The sequence below is a fragment of the Populus alba genome, chromosome 1 (genome assembly GCF_005239225.2).
Source record: "Populus alba chromosome 1, ASM523922v2, whole genome shotgun sequence".
NCBI classification, from domain to species: Eukaryota; Viridiplantae; Streptophyta; class Magnoliopsida; order Malpighiales; family Salicaceae; genus Populus; species Populus alba.
The window spans coordinates 15,569,101-15,592,005 of NC_133284.1; the positions used below are offsets into that span (position 1 = coordinate 15,569,101).

At 32.3% G+C, this 22,905-nt stretch overlaps 1 protein-coding gene across 2 annotated transcripts; it reads right to left on the reverse strand.

Moving 5' to 3' along the window:
- Positions 1-6,886: 6,886 nt before the first annotated feature.
- LOC118034847 (uncharacterized) lies at positions 6,887-13,959 on the reverse strand. Of its 2 annotated transcripts, XR_004685095.2 has the most exons (14): positions 13,354-13,959; positions 11,223-11,378; positions 10,902-11,114; positions 10,727-10,816; positions 10,463-10,579; positions 9,748-10,017; positions 9,255-9,411; positions 8,817-8,894; positions 8,584-8,684; positions 8,246-8,416; positions 8,008-8,082; positions 7,868-7,922; positions 7,674-7,781; positions 7,215-7,357 (listed from the first exon to the last, which is right to left on the reverse strand). XR_004685095.2 is itself a non-coding variant. In XM_035040271.2 (13 exons), the coding sequence occupies exons 1-13, from the start codon at positions 13,759-13,761 to the stop codon at positions 7,025-7,027; spliced, it is 2,277 nt and encodes a 758-aa protein (XP_034896162.1). In that variant the 5' UTR covers positions 13,762-13,954; the 3' UTR covers positions 6,887-7,024. The 2 variants fall into 2 exon arrangements, 1 of the variants encoding a protein (XP_034896162.1); XM_035040271.2 differs by lacking the exon at positions 7,868-7,922 and having other exon boundaries at positions 6,887-7,357; positions 13,354-13,954.
- Positions 13,960-22,905: the final 8,946 nt, after the last annotated feature.

Here is a 22,905-nt window from a genome sequence, read left to right on the forward strand (position 1 = left end):
TCATAGATTTGATGCAAAGTCTTAATGGTCTTGATTAAACTTCTTCCATGCCTCCCTGTTAGATGGATGCACCATAACTCCATCATCTGACCTATGAAAATGATGCCATGTCATATTTTTGGCATGATATGGAGACATGAATAGCCTTTAAAGTCTTGGTGTCAAGGGAAAGTATCGAAGTTGTTTCTCTGACTTATTAGAACCTTTACTAGTGGGATTTCTAGGTTTGTATCGTAAACTTCCACAAAAGTCATAATTTTTTTTCATTACATCTACCCTATAGTACAACATACAATAATTATGACACACATCATATTTATCATAACCAAGTCCAAGTGGCCTCATAAATTTCTTGGCATCATAGAAATTTAAAACTAAATTTCCATTATTAGGCATGCAACTTTTTGTAAATTCAGTAAATTTATTCAAGGCAATCTAAGTCAAATTTAGAATTGACTTCATATTAAGCAAGTGTACACAAGCAGATAATTTAGATTGCTTGGTACACCCATCCCATAAAGACTCCTTTACAACTTTAAGTAATTTATAAAATTTATTTGCCTTTGAATTCGAAAGTTCCTCTGCTACCATAGGACTAAAACCCATATCATTAGAGTATGCATCACCAACCCCCATTGCATGCAGAACCATATTCCTATATGAATTTTCTTTAAAAACATCATTCACAACATGACTGCACCCAATTGATGAAGGTCTAGCAATTATTGGTTCTGAAACATAAGGCTCTCCATGTATAGTCTAATTTTCATAATCAGGTAAAAATCCTCTTAAAAACATGTGCTTATAAATATCTCCTTCCATAAAAAACTTTTGATTTTTGCACCTAACACAAGGACATCTAATTTTACCTCCAAATACATTTTCATCAATTGAAAATGCAAAATTGGTAAATCTTCGTACACCCATAATAAATTCCGGACAAATATGACAATCCTTACGACGATGATACATCCACGATCGATTGTCCATATTAATCTAATTAACATAATTGAAAAAAAAAAAAATTAGAATATTATTTAATATATTTCTTAATCTATATTTAAAACTTTATATAACAAATTATCAAAATAACTTCATTAATAACTAGCTTATAAGTTATAAATGAAAAACTCTTGCAATACATCTTTTATCGCTAATTGTTTTTACGTTCTCTAATTGAGAGATCATAAGATGTGATTTAATTTAACATTAACTAAAATATTACTGAATTTGAGAAAAATCCAGTGTAAGCATTGTTAATAAAATTATCAATTGAGATATATTTTTGTTTGAGATGAAACACCGATATATTATTTATTTTAAATTTTTTAATTGTTGGTTGATGAAGATCTATGGATATTATGAATGTTTGTATTAAAATTTTAAATTATTGAAAATATATATAAATTTTTACTTTAAACTATTAATTTATGTGTGCGTATGATTTTGAAGTTTCTTATATACCTAGTTGTTAACTTCTCATCTCATGCATTGCTCCCATATAGATTTTATATAAGAGGCCTATCCAAGAAGTTGTGTATGTGATTTCTTGCTTCTAGAAAATAAGGTTCCATTTACGGTGTAAAATATTGAGAGTTATTAGCAATATACCGTGACTATATACTGGTAGTGAAATATACTAGATTTTATTGACCAACATTACTGTATAATAAAATAATAAAGCATGCCAAATTGATGTAATGAATCTTTCAATGCTATCCAAATTATTCCTACACAATACACATTAATCCTGCCACCTCATGAACTACAGAGAACAAATATATTATACTCAAGTGTAATCAACAACGATTTGATTTAGCTTAGTGTTTTACAACTAATCCGGTGAGGTGTAGTTGATTTGCATTTTATTTTAATTATAATTTTGAAAGTGTTTGCCCAACTAAGTTTTTAGTAATCTAATTAAACAAAAAAAAAAAAAAACTTGATGCAAACCTAATTGGATGAACACCAATGAAATGAAAAAATGAATTGAAATATCCATAAATTGATAAAGCTCACTCAAAAATGCATTCTCTACTACAATAAAATATCATGTCACTAACAATAATACATCTAAATATTTTGTAAGTGAAATGACTAAATTTAATAATAATGTTGTTACATATAAAATATAACATAAGCGAATGTAATTGAAAACAAAAGATAATAAAAATCAATGAGAGAATGTAATTGACTTTAAGCAAAAGTAAAAATAGAAAAGGATTATTATTATTATCATTAAATGTATCTAGATCTTTTGTAATTTCAAAATTAATAAAAAGTTTTAAGTTGCATTGACAAATCTAGAGGAGTCATAAGCATAACCCATAAACTTGACAACTCCAAATACAAATAAGTAATGTGATGTGATGATGGGTTCAATAATATGAAATTAAAAAAAAAAAAGAGTAAGAATAATAGTGTTAAGAAATATGTTATATAATCCTTCTTTCCTTGAAATGAAGTTTTTAATCCTACATATAAGCAAATAAATAAACATCTCGCCATTTTAGGTGTCATATAATGGGTTATTCTATATACTGAAAAACAAACTGAAAATTTCATCAAAAACCAGTTAAAAATATGTTAACTCTATTGGAAGTACCAAACATAGATCTAGAAATTTAACACTATAAAGGATGAAAATCGCTCAAAAGGCTACCAAAATAAAGCAATCATAAATGTAGAAGTTTCTTTGAATTTCTTGATTATTTGAACCCTTTTGTGTTCGAAGAAATACAAATATTTATCATCAATCCCTACTTTTAACATAATGGGTTGGCAATGATTTCAAATCAAAACCCTAAACTATTATAATAAAGCCCGCTATACCACTATTATTCTCTATATGCAAACAATGTTTCTAAGCCTGCATTTATCATTATTGCATGTAACTGTACAATTGAAACATTCTCCATGCTTTATTCAACACAAAGCTCAACCCCCCTCTCTCTATATATTTGTTTTTCATACCTCACCCAGTTAATAAATTTAAAATGAAATACATTACATTAATAATTAAAAATATTAGCATGTGATGAGAGCCATATTTAACAAATAATTTGCAAAAAATCGAACAAAATTATTATTCTCATCAATAAAATTAGTTAATAAAATAAAATATATTATCTCTAAATTACAAATAAAATCTCTCAAATGTGGGTTTCTAATTATAAATGTCTTAATTTGTTGTATTGTATTCCTTGCAAGATGAAATTGTTCTTTGCAAATGGATTCCTTGAGAGCTTAGCACAGAAGAAGTAAAAAAAGAAGAAGCAAAAGTGGGGTTATTGGGAAAGGATGTTTTGGAATTACATATTCATGGAGAATAATTTAAGAGAAAGTGATAGAAGATGGGGTGGGTTTTTGGTAAAGAAAGAAAGGGACAGATCGATGGGGTTAAGGTTCTTTATTTGGAAAATGAAAGTTGTCTGATTATGAGTTGGAGTAATTGTCACCTCCCGTGTGAGGTTTTCTTTTGTTTTTTTACAAGATATACATGTACCAATTAATTATTCTCATTATTATTTTATTAGCACAATGACTTTTTATCAACACAGTGACTGTAAACCGTGTACCACCATATTAGCAACAGATAATATATTGCTGATTTTTAATATATTAATTTATTTTTTAGCAATCAATTTTCTGTTGCTAATATTCAAAAATTAGTATATATATAATCCGTTACTAATCTGTTGCTAATTTCTGATGCTATTAACCCTTTTTTTTAGTAGTGTAAGTTAATAGCATTGTTATGTTTATCGCTATTTCTTTGCTTAACAAACTGATTTACTAGCAAATTTTGTGTGTAAATTTGATTCTATTATGATGTAATGTATAAATTGCAAGACAATGATCGATAAAATTAAGCCTTCTCGATCGATTCAATTATCAATCTCTAGTTGTCTTTAATATTTTTAAAAAATACCAACAGATTGGTATCAAAGTGATATTCTTGAGGACCTGTGTGATTAAAAGAGCGAAAAAAATACCCTATGTTAATGCTAATGATATGTTGGAAGCTGTTGAACAAGAGCAAGAAGTTTCACCTCTACCAAACAATCCAACACCTGTACAAATAAAAAATTAGAAGGAGAGGAAGCAAAGAAAATCAAAGGTAATTAAAAGCAAGCTTGTTATTCAAACCATATGACCTTTGATCAAAAGCTTTTTAAAGAACTTGATAAAATTATTGTTTCTAAAGTGAGGACTAGAAATGGAGAATGAATTGCAGTAAAAGACAAAGAAACTATGGCAACTGAAGGCCATATGAGTTTGAAATTGATTTTTGATATTTTATATGCTCTTGAAATTAATCAACACTTGTTAAGTGTCACTCAATTGCTTAAAAAAAAGCTATAAAGTGTTATTCGAAGGAAAAAATTGTGTGATTAAAGATGTGAGAGGTAGATAAATGATTATAGTCCTTATGAATGGCAAAAGCTTTGCCTTGGATTTGAATAAAGAAAAGCAAGTTACAATCCACAAAAAAGAAAACAATTCAGCGCTTTAGCATAAATGTTTGGGGCATTTCCATCATTATGCTCCACTCTTCATGAAAAAGAACAAACTAGTTAAAATCTTGCTTGAATTAGAGGAAGAGCTTCCTATATGTGTTTTATGTCAATATGAAAAACTGTCAAGGTTTCATTTTCAACAAAGAAAAGCCTGAAAAGCCACACAGAAATACAACTGTTACATAAAGATGTTGTGGGACCTGTAAACACATCATTACTGAATGACTGATGCAAAATTGTCTCTTAGATTGATAATTTAAGGTTTTGAAGAAGTTTGCAACTTGACCTAATAAAAACCTTACTTTAAATAACTAAAGTTATATGCAATTGATCACCCTTTTCTATGCCTATAGTAAGACATTGATTGATCATTCAAAGAGTTTGCAAGTTCAATAAAAAAGATATCACAATATGCGTTAACTTGTAAATAAAATTTATAAGCTAATAAAAATCCTTATATAAGAGTATTTATATAGAAACCTTAAAAATAATATGTTAGACATGCACTAATTAAAATAAAGCCCAAACTAATTAAAATTAGGTTTAAAATAATAAAAAATAAATAAAACAATAGTCTAAGATTATTTTTCACCCTTTGCCACATATGATAGTGAAAAATACCTAAGAAAAAAAAAATGTTGAAGAATCCTTGTTAAACAAAAGTGTGATGCCTTGTAAAATAAGAATTAATTCCAAATCAATTAATTCTTCTCGTTTGATATGAAATCCTTGTAAAATAAATAAATTAAAGGCTTCCACATAAGTTTTCAATAGCATTAAGAACTCTCATAGTGAACGAAATCCATAATTTTTAAGAAAACAATGTTTTTTTTGTTTTTGTACTTTGCTGGCAGATTGTAGATCCAACTTCAAACACTTCAGTTTTTCCTGTCTGGATGAACTAATAGACCTACTATATATTGATGGAAAGGTATGACTATCCAGTTTCCAACCCAACTAGAATTGTATCCAAACTCTTTATGTAGCTCTATTAATAACTCAAGAAGTAGACATAGATCCAGACAAACAGATTTGAATATTTTTAACCCAATCCTCTTGATTTAGTCTATTGAACTTTTCTTGGGTCCACTTCATTTTAGGTCTTAAAATAGACCCACATGAACACTCCTAATGGATCATTTGATAACATAGCTAGGATCATATTAATGATGATAAATTTTATATTCCTTTATTTGATGATTATACAAGAATATGCTGGATTTATTTTGTAAAACTTTAATATGAGGTTGCTGATATCTTTGAGAAGTTTAAAGCTTGGGTTGAAACTTAAAGTGGATGCAAAATTTCGGCGATAAGATCTAATAATGAAACTGAATATGCCTCTAGAAAATTTAACAAATTTTGTGAAGTTGGAGGCATTGAACACCAGCTCCTCAACAGAATATAGTTGTGAAGAGGAAAAACATGAGAATAATGGAGATGACAAATTGTTTTCTTTATGATAAAGGGCTGCCAAAAAAGTTTTGGGCTGAGACAATAAACACTGCAATATTTCTATTAAATAAACTGCCAGCAAAAGCATTACAAGAAAAAAAAAAAAAAAAAAAACTCCATTTGAAACATGGTATGACTGCGAACCAAAGTTAATCTGAAAACATATGGTTGCCTGTGTTTTTCTTACATTCTATAGGTCTACAAGTTGGATAAAAAAACAGAACTTAGAATCTTTGTAGGCCATAGCTAAAATTCAAAGTCCTATAACATCTACTTACCACAAACCAATGAAATGATTGTTTGCAGGGCTGTCAAATTCTTGGAGTTAGATTACTGGAGTCTGGAAAATGACAAGAAGTTTGAATTATGAAAAAATATTGTATTTGAATAAAAAGTTATAGTTTTTTTTCGGACTTTATTTTTCTATTACAAAATCTGGTATAAAATGTTATTCCTTCTGTCCAATATAGCCCCTTTATATATATATATATAAAGTAAAAAAAAAAAAACTAATTTTACTACTTTACCACTCTTTAAAAATCGAATTTAAATTTTTTAAAAATACATTAAAATTTAATTAGGAATAGTGTAGTAAATATAATAAAAAATATATAAATTGACATAATATTTAGTGCAAGAAACTTGTGAGAGAAATTTAATAAAACTCTCTGTTTACCAAGACGGCGGGAGTATTTTTAAAGCTTTAAAACCCTAAATAAAAAAGTTGAAAAAAATAAAACTTTAAACCCACCATTTGGATGTGATTAGATTTTACTGACACGAAGAGATGCTGTAAAGTCCTTAGACAAGAGCACGAAATATCTAAAATCAAACAAAAATGACGACAGAAACAAACGAAATAAGGAATTTCACAAAGCATTCAGTCATTACATGCAATATATATATATATATATATATAATATATATATATATATATAAAAGGTTTGCAGTTAATAATATACAAAGGAAGTCGCAGCAGTATAACAAACACACAACATTGCATTCTTGTATCACTCTGCACTGTTCAGCGACCATTTACAAGAACTTGTTTACCCGCATTCGCAGAGCTCAAAACAACAGTTCATGCACTCAAAGCAAGCAAGGGCGGCACAGATCTGGGAGAGGACAATAGCGCATTGATTATTCATATATGAACAAGTTTGGATGAAGCACATGCAACAGCAGCGATCCACCACCCTGCTACAGCAGTTTGAAGCAGCATTGAACAACATCTCAGTTGCATCAGATGACTTTGTCTCCTCAGTTCCTGGAGGAATGTTCTCAGCTGTTGCACTCAAGTTGCCAAAGCCAACGCATAGGTTCCCCAACATGATTTTCGTCTGTAAGTCCATTTTCTTAAGGGGGTAGATCTTGTTGAACACCTGTTTTCATAGATATAAAGGAAATTAAACAGACGAGCTTCAGGATTTGCAAACAATCTCCTAAGTAATATTTGAGATTTTAAAAAAAAATAAAGAAATCATAAGCACGCTTCCGTTTAAGACAAGAGTCATCGAGTAATGCAAGAAAAAGGCCAGGGTGCAGGCGCTGCTTGATAAAAATGCTGGATAATAGACGTCACATTTGTTATTCGAATTGAGAAACTTGTCTGCTTGTTGTGTATACTTAGAAGAGAGAAAGTAAATAAATTCTTCCGAGAATTTAAGCATAAGTTTTAGGAGTTAGGCAAGTGCTTACATCCTGTATCAGAATTGTTTCTGAGGCTTTCTCTTCTCTAAGAGTGTGATGTAAAACCATGAGGGTGTACTCAGATGGAACCCCAGATTGTATGCTCATTTTTGCAACCTACAATGAAGAAGATCAAACGCATTAGGTTTGCAAGAAGGAACAATGGTTACACACATGACCACAACCACGCAATCCATGCCAACCTAGCCAGTAGAACTTTGCCCCAAACATGTTTCTTCCTCTCCCAACGTAATCACTCTGTCCTTGACAACATTAGTTCCCTTTAATTTTTTTTTTTATAGTGTTATTGATGATCAGAATCTTAGCAAATTCAGTAGCAAACCTTCTGTTCCAGTTCTTTACTTCCTGACAACCATGCATTAGCTGTGAGTAAATCAATTTGTCTCCTTGCAACTACCTGCAGAGTTAGTAACGAATAGTTAGAGAAGAAAGCTCCAGGAACAACTTTCTTATCATGCAATTTTTAAACAATTGCTATTTTTTGATAATCTATCTTACAACTACTAGGTGATGTTAAGTGCATATTTATTAAATAATGTTATGTCCAGAAGAAATATTACTCTATCAACAGGCAGATCCTTTGCCTTTTGCGCTTTTATGTCTATTGTGAACTTCCTCATGTCTGCCAAGATGCCACTTAGCTTGACAGAGTCTGGAAAGTTTCCACTATACCTCCCAGATATAATCAACGGGCATCCACATGAGAGGTCTGGGATGCAAAACGGAAGCAACTGCAAGGAACTCGGAGAAGACATTATGTCAGAAACAGTCAGAAAAATTGAATGCGATGAGAGAATCAAAACCTCCACTGTTGAAACATGGTTATGCTAAGACAGAGTATGAACGTTTTCAAGCCAGGATTAGCATAAAACAATATTCACTATCTTAAATAGAGCACCTCAAGCGAGTCTAGAGATTCCAAAGCATCAACGGTTATATTGGCTAGAATGATTGATGAAGCAGTTGCGAATAATCTCTGCATTCGAAAATCAACCGAATCTGGCCAAATAAAAGAGCAATAGAGAAATTGACTTTATAAGAATCTTTCCTGCTTGACTTTACACAGTATTGAAACACAAGGCCTATTGCACCATAAATCCCCTTCTAAAAAGCAACTGAAATATAGCTAACCTGCATCATAAGCTGTATCAAAGTGACCCCTCCCAATTTGTGCAAGCATTCGCAAGAAATAGTGATTACAATATGTACCTGGAGAAGTTTTTTCATTTTATAAGGTTCTTTAACAAATTGTATAAAAAGGTAAGAAGTGGTGTAAGGATGCAGTATATAATTTATTTTAATATTCTGACATTTTTTGAGAAGAATGAGAAGATATATAATGAAGTCAAAGAAAGTGTTACTTGGGACACAAGCCTAGCGTCCACTCCCCTAATTGATGTGCTGAAATATGACTATCGAAACACTAAGTTCTCGCGTGCAAATGTGTGTTCAGTCATCAATTCAGACATTAAGTGTATATAATAGGCAACTCCAGATATGACAGATCAAAGAGATCAAGACAATAGGAGTCAAACAACTGAAGGTAAAACTGAAGCAACAAAATCTTACCTATACCAAATGTACTTATGCGAAGAGAAATCGATCCCCCGCTTGTGAGAGAACCTTTGACAAAATTGCAAATATCTCTTTCATCTTCAACAGCCCCATCAGTGATGAGGAAAATGAGAGGAATTGAATCAGTAGTTTCAGCCAACAGCTTTAAAGCCTAAAACATAACACGTTACAAAATAAAATCTGTAAGATTCTTGAAATGAGTATCTTGTTTAGAGATGTGAAAGTGGAAAATGAAGCATCTAAAATATGTCCAGTGGAGGAAAAAAAGAGCAAATGGGATCGGGCAGGAAGGACTCTAGGTAGTGATTTTCATGCTCTACGTGGCGTATGGTTACTTATAGAGAGGGAGGCAGACAGTGCATAAGCCAGAGCTGGCTACTTTGTTTCCATAAACTAGTTGAGAACTAGATTACAAAGCCACAAAAAACCCGAGCCAAAAGCAATTTCAACATGGTTGAAAGGACGTATAGTGACACAAAGGAAATACCTGTTTGAGGGGGGCTAAAATGTCGGTGCCACCATCTGCAGTTAATTTATCATTAAGCCACTGAGTAGCTTGTAATATTGCTTCTTTAGTTGCCTGTTCCATTAATGATGAGAATAAGTAGGTCTCCACATTGAAAGCTATAATGTTGAAAGAATCTTCTGGGTTGAGCTTCTGGAGAGATGACAATATTCCATTCTTTGCACTCTCGAAAGGATTCCCTTTCATGCTTCCACTAATATCCATTAAGAATACCACTTCCTTCCTGAAAGCCTGACAGATTCACAAACATGAAGTAGGAACAGTCACATAAATTTGAAACTTTAATAATGAAGCCTTGGTTTGGACTTCAGAGACAAGAGTGTTTGGTCCTTTCAGTTCATATGGCACCAAAATGAAACTACAACAAAAGTAGGCAAGTATTCCTCTAACAAGAACATTTTCTTTTCTATTAGCAGTGTTCTGTGCCTTCATTAGTTTACTTCCAGTTCATTAGCTTTTGGTGGCCATATTCTCCTCCTTTTTGGCACGCCATTGTTCCAGTGACAAGAAAAATTCTGTCCTCTGTAATTTGCGCGGCAAAACTTCTGGCATGAAGGGTTTTTTTTTTTTTTAAAAAAAAAGAGAGAGTAAATTATCCTTATAGACCACTTGTCTTTTATTGGAATGAAATACTTTAGAAAACAAATAATCATGCAGAAAATATATGGTAACGAACTTTCATGCTCTGGTTGTCTCCAGGAAATAGATAGCAGCAAAACATTTGTCTGTCATCAAAATCTCGCAAGAATGGAGATTGCAAAAGCACACCACCAAATAAATCCTTGGAGCGGACCTGTGAACACAGCAGTCAACCACAATAAGTGTTGGTATGGCTCACTGCACATTTTGTACATTCATTGTCTGACCATTAAATACATATGGCAATACTTTAGAAACAAATATATCTGGGAAAAAAACAGCCAGGGGTTCAAGGTCTTACGTTGTAGGAAAAACTGAAGTCAGAACTTGACCAAGTCAGTACTTCTGCATCATATAAGAAACCCATTTTACCAACTTCACGCCTTAGCTCCTGTCAAACCATAATCACCATCTCACTTCCTTTGTCTTGTTACCAGAAGCTGATAGAAACATTAAACCCTACAAGAAAGGCATACCTTTAGAGCATGGCTAGCACACCTGCATAAAATTTCTTTACCAACACCAGAGTTCACACTCAAAAGTATCTTTTCCCTCTTAGAAATCTTCTTGCCGATGGGATTGACGAATGATGGAAAACTAAATGGTACATTGAGACTGAATTGACCCTCGTGATATAGCAACTTTTGAGACCAGGTGAGCTTGATCGAGAAAGTTGACCCTCCTCCAACCTAAACAGAAAATCAGAATTCAGATATATATCTTAGCAAGAACAATGTGAAACAATTCGTAATCCATAACCAGAATTAATTATGCATCAAACGCACTAGGTAAATCACCTCTGGAATTTCGAAACTATACATGCTGCCTTTTATTAAACGCCCATTCCATCCTCTGCTTACTTTTTTTTCTTTGTCATTTGCATCTTCTGCTTGGATCAACTGACTATGATAAGATCTTCCGGGAACACCAACCTCGACACCTAGAAGTGAACCCTGTTAGCCACATCATGTTTTACTTGAGAACTTAAAAAGAAGTTAATTTTAAACATTCGAGAAAAACGAGTAACGATTCAAGGAAATAATAATGCAATATGTACATACATGTTTTTCATTGTGCAATGGTGCCAGCAACAAGTCGTGTTATTCATGTCAAGTAAGTGCGCGTGTAGTTTTACACTGTTTACTAATTTGGACATACTATGAATGACTAATAATAGAAACATAAGATATGTTAGGTCTTGTGTCTTTTCCAATTATATGCTCCTGTACCATTCATAAATGACGCATCACATCATAAAGACTTTTTTATTTTTTGTTTTTTTATCATCAAATCACCTTCTTTCTAAGCTCAATCATTTATAAAACCCACTAAATTAATCAAACACAAACACCATCATGCCATTTGATGGATAAATATATTGTCATTATAAAAAATAAATAGTCCAAGTAATTGTTTAAAAAATTCAAAAGATGGGTGATAATCTATTAAAATTGATAATTGGGTAGGGATTGCTTACATCTATATCTAACCTCTATAGATTTGATAAAATATCATGTTTAGATGACATGGATCAAACTTGCTTCAAGATCTAGCATCCCTAAGTGTGGCTATAAGTTGAGTCTAATTTGGCATAGGTCTAACGAATTACTAGATTTATCGTCTTTAGGCTTGGTTGCACACCAAATTTAATTGGAAATGAATCTAGCAACTTTATAAACCCACCGACCTTGAACTTGGTTGTTTGCTAAGCCCAATTGGTAATAGGTCTCGCGTGCCGTTAGACCCAACGCTTATGGGCTCAGCTATGTACCGAGTCCAAGTAAATAAGGGTCTGGAAAGCTGCAAGACCAACTACTCTTGGGCTTGGTACCTGCCTAGTCCAAAGGGGTATGGTTTTAGTAAAATGCCAGACCTAATACTCTTGGCTTAGTTGTTTGTTGAGCATAATTGAGCATGGATTTAGCAAACAGCCAGAACTATCGCCTGAAGATCATTATAAGCTCCATGTTGGGCCATAAGACTCCGTTTACTTATTCTAATAACTGTTAATATAAAATGTTAATGTTAGGTATTTGTCTTCCTATACCTATAAGTATATAAAAATCTCCAAATGACCCACCACATTTATTCATCATTAATGTTGTGTAAGTGATATTTATTTATCATTAATACTATTAAGAGAAAATAACTCTCCAGCTTTTTCATTACAGCAAAACAATAAAGTTCAAGGTCTATAAATACCTCTTAAATAGCCTAAGTAAAAATTCATAATTTCTATTCTTTAAAAACTAATAACAAAGAATAAGAATAAATGTTCATTCACTCATTTTTCTATTGAATAAAAAAATACATTCTGAATTTTAAAATATTTATCATATAAAAACTAAAAACAAAGAATAAGAATAAATATGCATTCTCTCTCTCTCTTTTGTTAAAATTTACTGATTTTATCATTTAAAAATCCTCAAATTCCATATAAAAAAATTATTTTGCAGGTTATAATTAAGTTTTCTACAACAGCTTACAAGTTTCATTAAACATTGAGAGTATATTATCTTGCTTGAATATGTAATTAACTCATAATCTATCTGCTATTCCTAAGCCCTTTGGAATTTGAAACATCAGCAGCATTTTTTTATTTGACTTTTCAACTTATCGAACCCCTTGCTTGGTAAATTCCAGTAAGGAATATACGATCAAAATTTGAACCCAGACCGAGTATCAAATTCTTAAGAAAATCCAGTGAATTGTTCAACTGACAACCCATAATGCAATCGTTCTTGGGTTCTAGCTTCTCATTTGTGATGAATCTATAAATTTTCCAAATTTTAATATCCATGAAAAAAAAAGTTGATCTTCCCGAAGAAAAAAGTATCTAATTTCGCTCTCAATGACAATTACATAAAATTCAGTAGGACTGATTGATAAATTATAAGCAAAAAAAACCAGCATATATTAGTATATTACCTGCTCTCCCATGGGAACGGCAATGCGGACATCACATTTCCTACTCGCTTTAATACAATGCACGCGCCACGCGCCGCTAAAACAAACGTTTGCATGATCAAAACAGCAATCAATCTCCATAGCCACCGCTCCATGCATCTGCAATGGTATCAACGCCGGCGGCTCACACCGCCCATGAACGTACGGCTGGTAACTAGGGACGTCTGGATTGTCCACCAGCTCCGGCTCCGGAACCACCGCATAAGCCATCACCGCAGTCGGCAAGTAACTCTCCGCCAACTCCGATGACTTCGATGACATCGACCGCGTCATCGCTGCCGATGCCGCCGGGGTCATTTCCTTTCCGTAGTAAATTCTCTTCGAAAGACTCAACCCGTACTCCACGCATGTTGCGAACTCTCTCGCCATGTAGAAAAAATCTTCCCGGCGAAGAAGATCGACGGGGCTGTAAGTTATGTTATGTATGTGAAGGTGAGTTTTCCTTTTGAAATGCAGTTACTATCGGAGAGGGAAGGTGAAAAGGAACTGAAGAAGAAAACGATGAGGTGGTATGGGCTCTTTTGGAAATTAATATTTTGACAGTGCTAGTAGACCAGTGGTTGTTGAACACATGGAGTTCGGTGGTATGTCTTTAAGGCCTTTTTATTGAGGAATCCTGTGTTCTGATATGTATGCTAGTCTTAGCTAATAGGAACTCGCCATATGGAAGTGTCTGTTACTCATGAGAGAAATTCAGAGAGAGGACATTTTTTACCGTAAGAATTTCTGAACTTTTTAACATTGATAAAAAAAAAAACAAAAAAAACCTAGTAGAAGATGCTTTACAGTAATTTGAGGTATGCGTAGAGTGCTGTCCAATTATATTTTTTAAAGATTTTAAATTGTTTTGATGTATTATATTAAAAATAAATTTTTAAAAAACTAGAATAGTCCGAAAATGCCCTAAAAGTGGGGCTCAATTTATTGGTGGGATAAAAATGAAGTCTGGTTTTTGTAACCGAACATGAAATGCATGTGGTTGAACGCAAAAAAAAAAAAACAAAAAAACAAAAACAAACGGTGTGTTAATCAATTACTTAACAGAGCGTTAACAGTTAGCTTAAAGGCCGTTTGCTAGCTTATTAAAGTAATTAAAGGAGCACTAATAATAAATTAACATTATCAGCAAGTGCACTAACTCATTGAAAAAAAAAAAAAACTGTCTGCCACTCCGTGCCAGACTATAAAGCTGTCGAAGAAAAAAAATGAAGAAATGGAGAAGAAAGGCACCCTTCCTCACACTAACCTACACTACTCGAACCATGAAGAATGATCATTACTTAGTCTCTATGCACATATCATCATGATGCGAGGAAAATCAAAACACTCAGAATGACTAGCATGAGAGGGTTAAAATACTAAATTCTAGAGGTTTTATAGTGTTTTTCGGATGGTGAATTGTATTATTATCTAAAATACATTTTTAAATAAAAATTCTTTAACTTAAAACTTGTACAAACCTACATTACTTTGTACTTAATTTTTATTAAATAATGAAAATGATGGGATTTCCGAATTCGTGACCGTTTGGTCATTAAAGCTGTAGTTGTTGTTGCTTTTCAAAGTGTTTTTCACTCAGAAAAGCATGTAAATAATTTTTTTTTATTTTTTTAAAAATTATTTTCTGAGATCAGCACATCAAAATGATTTGAAAACATAAAAAAAAAAAAAAAAATTCAAAGCAAACAAAAAAATAAAAAATTTTCAAATTTTTTCGGAAGCGCTTTTGAAAAAGCACTCCCAAACACCTTTTAAAGAATCATCTCTATCTAAAAATTTAAAATTATTAGATAAAAGATATAATTTATGTTATTCTATATCGTTTTAAATGTCAATCATAAAAAATGAGAAATCTCATCCCAAAGCTTGGCGCTTTGCATGGTGTGTATCTTCAATGAATATAGAAAATATAATTATGCGTCAAAAAAACTATATTAATCTAAAAATTTTAAATTGTTAGGTGAGGTCTCAAAATATAGTTTTTTCAAAACTTAAAACTTATATAAATTTATATTATATTATATTTAATTTTTATCAAAATAGAATGACAAAATATTTATAAACATAAATGGTTTCCATTCCAGTCAAAGCCGATTCCAGTACTCCAGGGTGGTCCATGGCCTGTCTGGCAAGTATCCAATCAAGACTTGGACTTGCATGCTTGCATGATTTCCACCACTGGATAATTATCCCATGAATTCATGGAAATGGTGGCTAGGAGATGTAAACCACAATACATTTTTTGGACTATAAATATAATTCATGAGTCGCTGGTCTATTCTTTGTTCTTTCTTCGAGCCAATCTTCAAGTCTTCACTACGTCCTCTTTGACAAAATACGCATTATAAGTGGGGGCACATTGTCTAGAATATTCGACTAGGTGACTACCCGTGTTTTGTTACGGGTTAATTATTTTTATTTTTTATAAAAAAATTAAATTTATAGGTTTTTTTAATGTATTTTATAGTTTAAAAAATATAATAAATCAAAAAATTTATACATACATGTAATCAAATAAACTAAAAGTTATATGCGCTAATTATTAATGACATCTAAAAATAAAATTTAAAAAATCGAGAAACAGATATAGATCAAGATATTTAATCTTGAAAAATATAACATTAAATTGATTGAATTAAAAAAAAAAAAAAGGAATAACATGTAAGGCTATACATACTAAAAAATATTATCTGAAAATAAATATTTTTTTATTTTCAAAAATATAGTTTATCTATATAAAAGATAAAAACAAAACCATAGATGAATTAGAAAAAACTCTCTAAAAATTAAACACATAACAAAAAAAAAATTAATATTATTTAAAAGATGCCCTCTAAACAAAATAAAAAGAAGAGGTATTGTCCTTTTTTTTTTTGTTTTTAACTAGTAGTGTCACTTTATCTCTTTTCAATTAGATTCTTTAAAATTATATTTTCATAGTAAACATGTCAGACCCAAGACATTTGGGTTTGACAGCCATGTGAGACCCAAGCGTAATGCATAACGTATCGCCTGTTTTGCCTAGATTTCAGTCAATGTGGTTACCGAAAAATCAGGGTTTATACTCTTCTAACCCCAAAAGCCTATTTGGCAACCCGTTTTTGATCCAAAACACCTACAAAACACCCTAGAAACTATGACAAACTCATTCATGGCCTCAAAAAACCTAAAAACATTGTCTTAAAAACCAAACCCATCCCAAAATTAAAAATCAACCTGAGTTCAAATATGTTTTTTCACAAACTTTTAAAGTACAAAAACACCTAATACAAACTTTCTATATCAAATTGAACAAGTGAACACAAAAATTTTTTATTTTAATCTAAAGCAGTGTCAACGACAAGGTTTTCTCTCTACTGTCAGAATCTGGCAACCGCTCTCTATACTCTCTCAACCAGGAATCAAAAAATAAAAAAAATAAATATTTGTACTAAAATGGAATTGAAATAATTTTAAGGGCCTACAAATGTATAATTTATGTGATTGTTTTAAGTTAAAGGACTAAAATAAATGTTTTCAAAACTTATAGTATGTTACCTATGCTTGCCGCGTTTTTCTTTTCAGTATCTCCTCTTCCAATATCATCATTTCATAATAATTTGAAATCAATTTTTTTTAAATAGGACTTGATAGCTCAAAAATAAAGTTTGAGGACCAAATTGAAAAAATTAAAATTTTGCATTATAACAAATATACAGTAGTGTATTAAGTATATAATTGATGAGATTAAATCACAAGTTCACAACTACTGAAGTTTTCCAAGAGGAAAGAATGACATTTTGATGAACCCTAAAATGGTTTAATAATATTCTAATTATCCGGGGAAAAAAATAGATAAAAAAAAAAGAAAAGATGATAGGGCTAATCCGAGCTTGTCATGTAGTCACGCATTTATTATATTTTCAAGTGCTCATGGAGATCTGAACACTTGAAAATATAAAGATTTTTATTATATTTTCAAGTGTTCATGGAAGGAAACATGTGGATTGATGAAGGTGGACATGTTCTTAATTGAAGCAGTTGAGCAATGAGAAGCCCTGGCTAAGCTTGACATGCTGCACTGATTGCGGGTGACTTTGGCTCACTGGAAAGTTGACATAAGGATTTTATTGCATTTAATAAATTCTTTTATAGATGCTTTCCGTTACTTTTACATGTAAACATAGATTTTCACTATTTTTTTTGCGTCTAAAGCCAAAACATTAGCAATGGCATCGAATTACAGGAGAGACGCTCAGACATTTCCATTCACACTAGCTAGCACTAACATTAAATTTTTATAGTTGAGATGGTGTTTATGGATGTGATAGCTGTTATTTTTTTGAAGTAATTTTTATTTTAAAATATATTAAAATTATTTTTTTTATTTTTTTAAAATCTATTTTTTATATTAACATATTAAAACGATGCAAAAACATAAAAAAAAAATATTTTTAAACAAAAAAAAAATTGAAGTTTGGCCTCTCCTATTTGGAATGTAATCCCAAACAAAAGTTTAATGCTTATAAACAAAAATTTATATAATTTTTTTTTAAAGTACTTTTTATTTAAAAATACATCAAAATAATATTATTTTTTATTTTTTTATAATTTAATTTTAATATTGACATATCATAACGATATAAAAAATATATAAAATAATAATTTAAAATTAATTTTTTTAAAAAAACACAGCTAAAGGCAATCCTCATATAACTTTAATATATTTTCAAATAAAAAACATTTTAAAAAATTAACACAGGCGTCTAATAACCATTATAGATTCACTGTTCTCTCTACTTTATCTCTCACACACGCGTAGGAATTGTGACATAAAAAAAACGTGAAGATAGCTGGTATGTGTCCACACAACTGGAAAAAAAGAACAAAATGAAATTTAGATTAAAAAAAAAAAAAAAACTAAGGGAATTGTGAAAGAAAAAAAATGAAAAATAGGTGGGCAAAAAAAAAAAAAAAACCTTTTCCACGCGTATTCCAGATTGGGCATGATTTTCTTCTGTTTCAGTTTGATCCCTTTTCTATTGTTTGTTTCGTTCAAATATAAATTCAAAATATATCTCATTAAATTGAACTCTAATCAAGTTACAAAATATCATAAAAACCTGTAGATTTGTAGAGCACACGAGCATAAAAGATAATCAACCGACAAAAAACCCAAAAAAAACTCACTAAAAATGCAATTGAAACAAAATGTTTGAGGAATATATATATATATATAAAGATGCTATTATAATCTATCGTGAAAGTTGAAAGGCTGAAAAATTGTTCTTCATGAATAGTTATACCACGAACTACTTTAGTTTTCTCTTTGTATATGTAATTATAATTTTAACTTGTAATTGCAATGCAATTTAGTTTAGAGGTTAGCAATGAGAGGAGTAAAGTTAGTCTTTTGGAGTTATAGAGCTTTCAAGTCCTCAAAGTTGGAACATTTAAAGTGATTTAAAACAAAACCAGGGATATTTCGTCAAAATTAATTGCATAAGCTTAGACATTATTCAAAACTTTCATATATTATCTATTATATATGTATAATACGAAATTATTTAAACATTTGTATACTTTTAATGTATGAATAACATGATGTAATTAAAATTTACAAAAAAAAAATCTATTACTATCATGATGGAAATATGAGTGAATGGAGAAAACTCAAACTACAAATAAAATTTGTGTGGATTTTTTTAAACAAATCAAAATTATGAGATATAACCCTTAAATCACGGGAGCCCGCACGATTGAAGTTAGTGCCATCACAAATAAAGGATATATATATATATATATATATATATATGAAAACAAAACAAAATAGCAAAGCTTCATAGAGCTTTAAACTCTCTATAAGAAATTACTAACAAAGATGTATAAACTAAATTAAACTCTCTTTAAAAAAAAACAAAACAAAACAAAAAAAGGAATTGGGATGGTCTAAATCTATCTACAACCTATCTCTACTTTGATCACTGTTATGGCTTGATCCACTTATGTTCTTCATTGTTTTCTTGGCATTCATTTAAGTATCTTCCACATATTTAGCACACAGCTCGAAAATAACTTCCTCTCCAGGAAATATCATTTAGCTCTGAAAGAATAAGAAAAGGTTTATAGAAGAATGGCTCAACCCTTTAAGGTTGGATCCTGTGTATTTATAATCATTATACAAAGCCACGAAATCTGCAATTAGTTATACAATAGCATATCACTTGGCTAAGTTATAGCCTAGACGTTAACTAAGGGATACATTCAGATGCCTAATTTATAGCTATGCAATCTGTTACAATCTGTCAATATCTTGTATCCTATCATGCCCTTACAAGGTGATAGGGAGGATGCCACATCAACTTGTCACGAAAGAAGCAAAATGTAGATGAAGATAATCCTTTGGTAAACAGATCAGCAAGTTGATTTGTGGAGCAAACAAAGGAGACCTGAAGGAAACCAATGGAAACAAGTTCACATATAAAATGATAAGATAATTCAACGTGTTTTGTTCAAGCATGGAAGATAGGATTGTGTGCCAATTGAATAGCACCCATGTTGTTAGAGTAGAGTGTGCAAGGCAGGGAAGTGTGAAAACCAATGTCCCGAAGGATATAAGAAATCCATAAGAGATATGCAGAAGCATGAGTGAGGGCTTTATATTCTGACTCTATGCTAGAGAGTGCAACGGTTAGTTGTTTCTTGGCACTCCAAGAGATTAAATTAGAGCCAAGAAAAACACAATGGCCCATGGTGGAGCGATGAGTATCAGGACATCCTACCCAATCGGCATCAACAAAGCAAGACAAAGTGGGAGACAAATTAGCATAGAAGCAGATACCAAAATCAAGTGTACCCTTTAGGTACCGCAAAATGTGTTTACCAGCTTGGAGATGAGTATCACATGGAGAGTGCATGAATTGGCAAACTTGTTGAACAGAATAATATATATCTAGCCATATAAATGTCAGGTATTGAAGAGCTCCCACAAGACGACGATATTCATGAGGATCTGGTAACAAAAGGCCATCAGACATGGAGAGTTTGCGACCAGAAATGACAGGAGTAGGCTGAGGTTTACAGTCAAGCATGCTGGCAGACTTAAGTATAGACAAGAGATACTTAGTTTGCGTGAGTTAAAGATGAGTGGAGGTGCGATGAACCTTAAGACCAAGGAAGTAATGAAAATCACCAATGTCCTTCATGTGAAAGCGTTGAGATAGCTTATTGACAAAGTTATTAATAAGAGAATCTGTAGACCCCATAATAATAATATCATCAACGTAGACAAGCAGCAGCACTGCACCAGCAGATGAGTGATGTGTAAAAAAAGAGTTATCAACCTTGCTTGATTTAAAGCCAAGAGAAATTAAGGCTTGACTAAAACTCTGAAACCACGCACGCGATGCTTGATGCAAACCATAAATGAAACGGTGTAGTTTGCAAACATGGTCAGGAAAAGAAGAGTGGATAAAACCAGGAGGTTGAGACATATAAACCTTTTCAGCTAAAGCACCATGTAGAAAAGTGTTCTTAACGTCAAGTTGTCGAATACTCCATCGGCGAGAGAGACCAATCGAGAAAAGAATACGAACTACTGTGGCTTTAGCAACTGGACTAAAAGTGTTTATGAAATCAACGCCCTGCTCTTGATTGAAGCCTTTAGCGACAAGACGCGCTTTGTAACGTTCAATGGAACCATCAGCACGTTCTTTGATTTTATAAACCCAACGACAGCCAACAACGTTTATAGATGGTGTACGAGGCACTAAAGTCCACGTTGGATTATCAAGGAGTGCATGATAGTCGTTTGTCATTGCAGAAACCCAATGGGAATCAAAACTGATAGCTTTGAAAGATGAAGGCTCACGAGGAATGGAGGATATGAGTAGTGCAACATATCATTGGAGTAAGGGATAATTACTGGCACAGAGAGCATGAGGTTTATAGATGCCAGCCTTTGCACGAGTAATCATGGGATGATGATTGGAAATTATCAGAGCCAAGGAAGAAGCAGGTGGTGGAATTATAGACTAATTGACCGGAACACAAATGTTGGAAGTGGTGGAGGGTAAAATAGCAGCAATTAAGGAAGACTGAGTAGTAGGAGATGAAAGTTCTACCCATGAGGCAATGTTTGATGCAACAGGATGGTTAATTGCTAATGATGAATGACTGAGCAAGGTTGGCTCAAAGGCCACAGCCAAAGGTAACCGTGGTGGAGTAATAGAAGGGGAAACAACAATGGGAGTAACAAAAGTCAGGCCATAAGGAAATTCAGTTTCATTAAACACTACATGCCGAGAGATGAAGATACGGCCACTAGAGGAGTAGAAGCAGCGATAACCTTTATGGATGGTGCTATACCCAATGAAAATACAATGACGTGTTTTAGGAGTAAGCTTGTCAGGACCATAATCACTAAGAAAAGGGTAACAAGAACAGCAAAAAATCTGGAGTAAAGTGTAGTCTGGACAAGTACCAAATAGAGCCTCATAAGAGGACTGTCTTGAAAGGACCGGATTTGGCAATCTATTAATTAGGAACACAGCAGTAGAGAAGGCTTCAAGCCAAAGATGTCATGGTAGTAACGCCTGATGTAAAAGAGACAAACCAATTTCACGAATATGACGATGTTTTCGTTCAGCAATACCATTCTGTTGAGAAGTATGAGAGCAAGAAACCTATAGAGAAATGCCATTGGCATCCAGAAATGAACGAAAAATTACTTCAACTAGTTCTTTAGCACCATCACACTGAAATAGTTTTAAACATTGATTAAATTGATTTTCATCCATGTTTTTAAAACTAGTGAAGCAGGCAAGACTATCAGAGCGACGCTTCATAGGATAAAGCTAACAGTATCTGATATAATCATCAACAAAAATAATATAATAGCGATAGCCAGATGTAGTAACCGTAGCAGAGGGACCCTAAATATCACAATGCACCAATCCCAAAACATGAGTAGAAATTATATTGGATAAATGAAAGGGTAAATGTTTGCTTTTCTCAGCTTGACAAGCATCACAGAACATCATAAAGGAAAATTTATCAGAAGTACAAATTAATTTATCAGTAACTAACTGTTGTAGGATTTTTTAACCAGGATGTCCAAGCCGACGATGCCATGTTGAACACGCAGCAGCCTTAGCAGTGTGAGCAACAAAGGTTACGTTATTACAGGAGAATTTACAAAGAGAAGTAGCGAGTGCATGAGCTGGTATTGGATAGAGATTGTCTTTAACTGGCCCCTTCAAAAGTATGACCCCGGTTGCCAAATCCTTTATAACATAGCCCCATGGAAAAAAGCAAAAACACAATTGTTATCCTTTGTAAGTTTAGCAATAAAGACAAGATTTTCCTTTAATTGTGGAACCACTAGAATATCATTCAAAGAAAGCGATTTTATGCCCAGATGGATTTACGAGTTACCAATATGTGAAATACAGAGAGAGTCACCATTACCAACATACACACCTGAGGTACCGTTAAAAGGAAGTGGTTGTTGCACTAGATCAGTATGAGATGCCA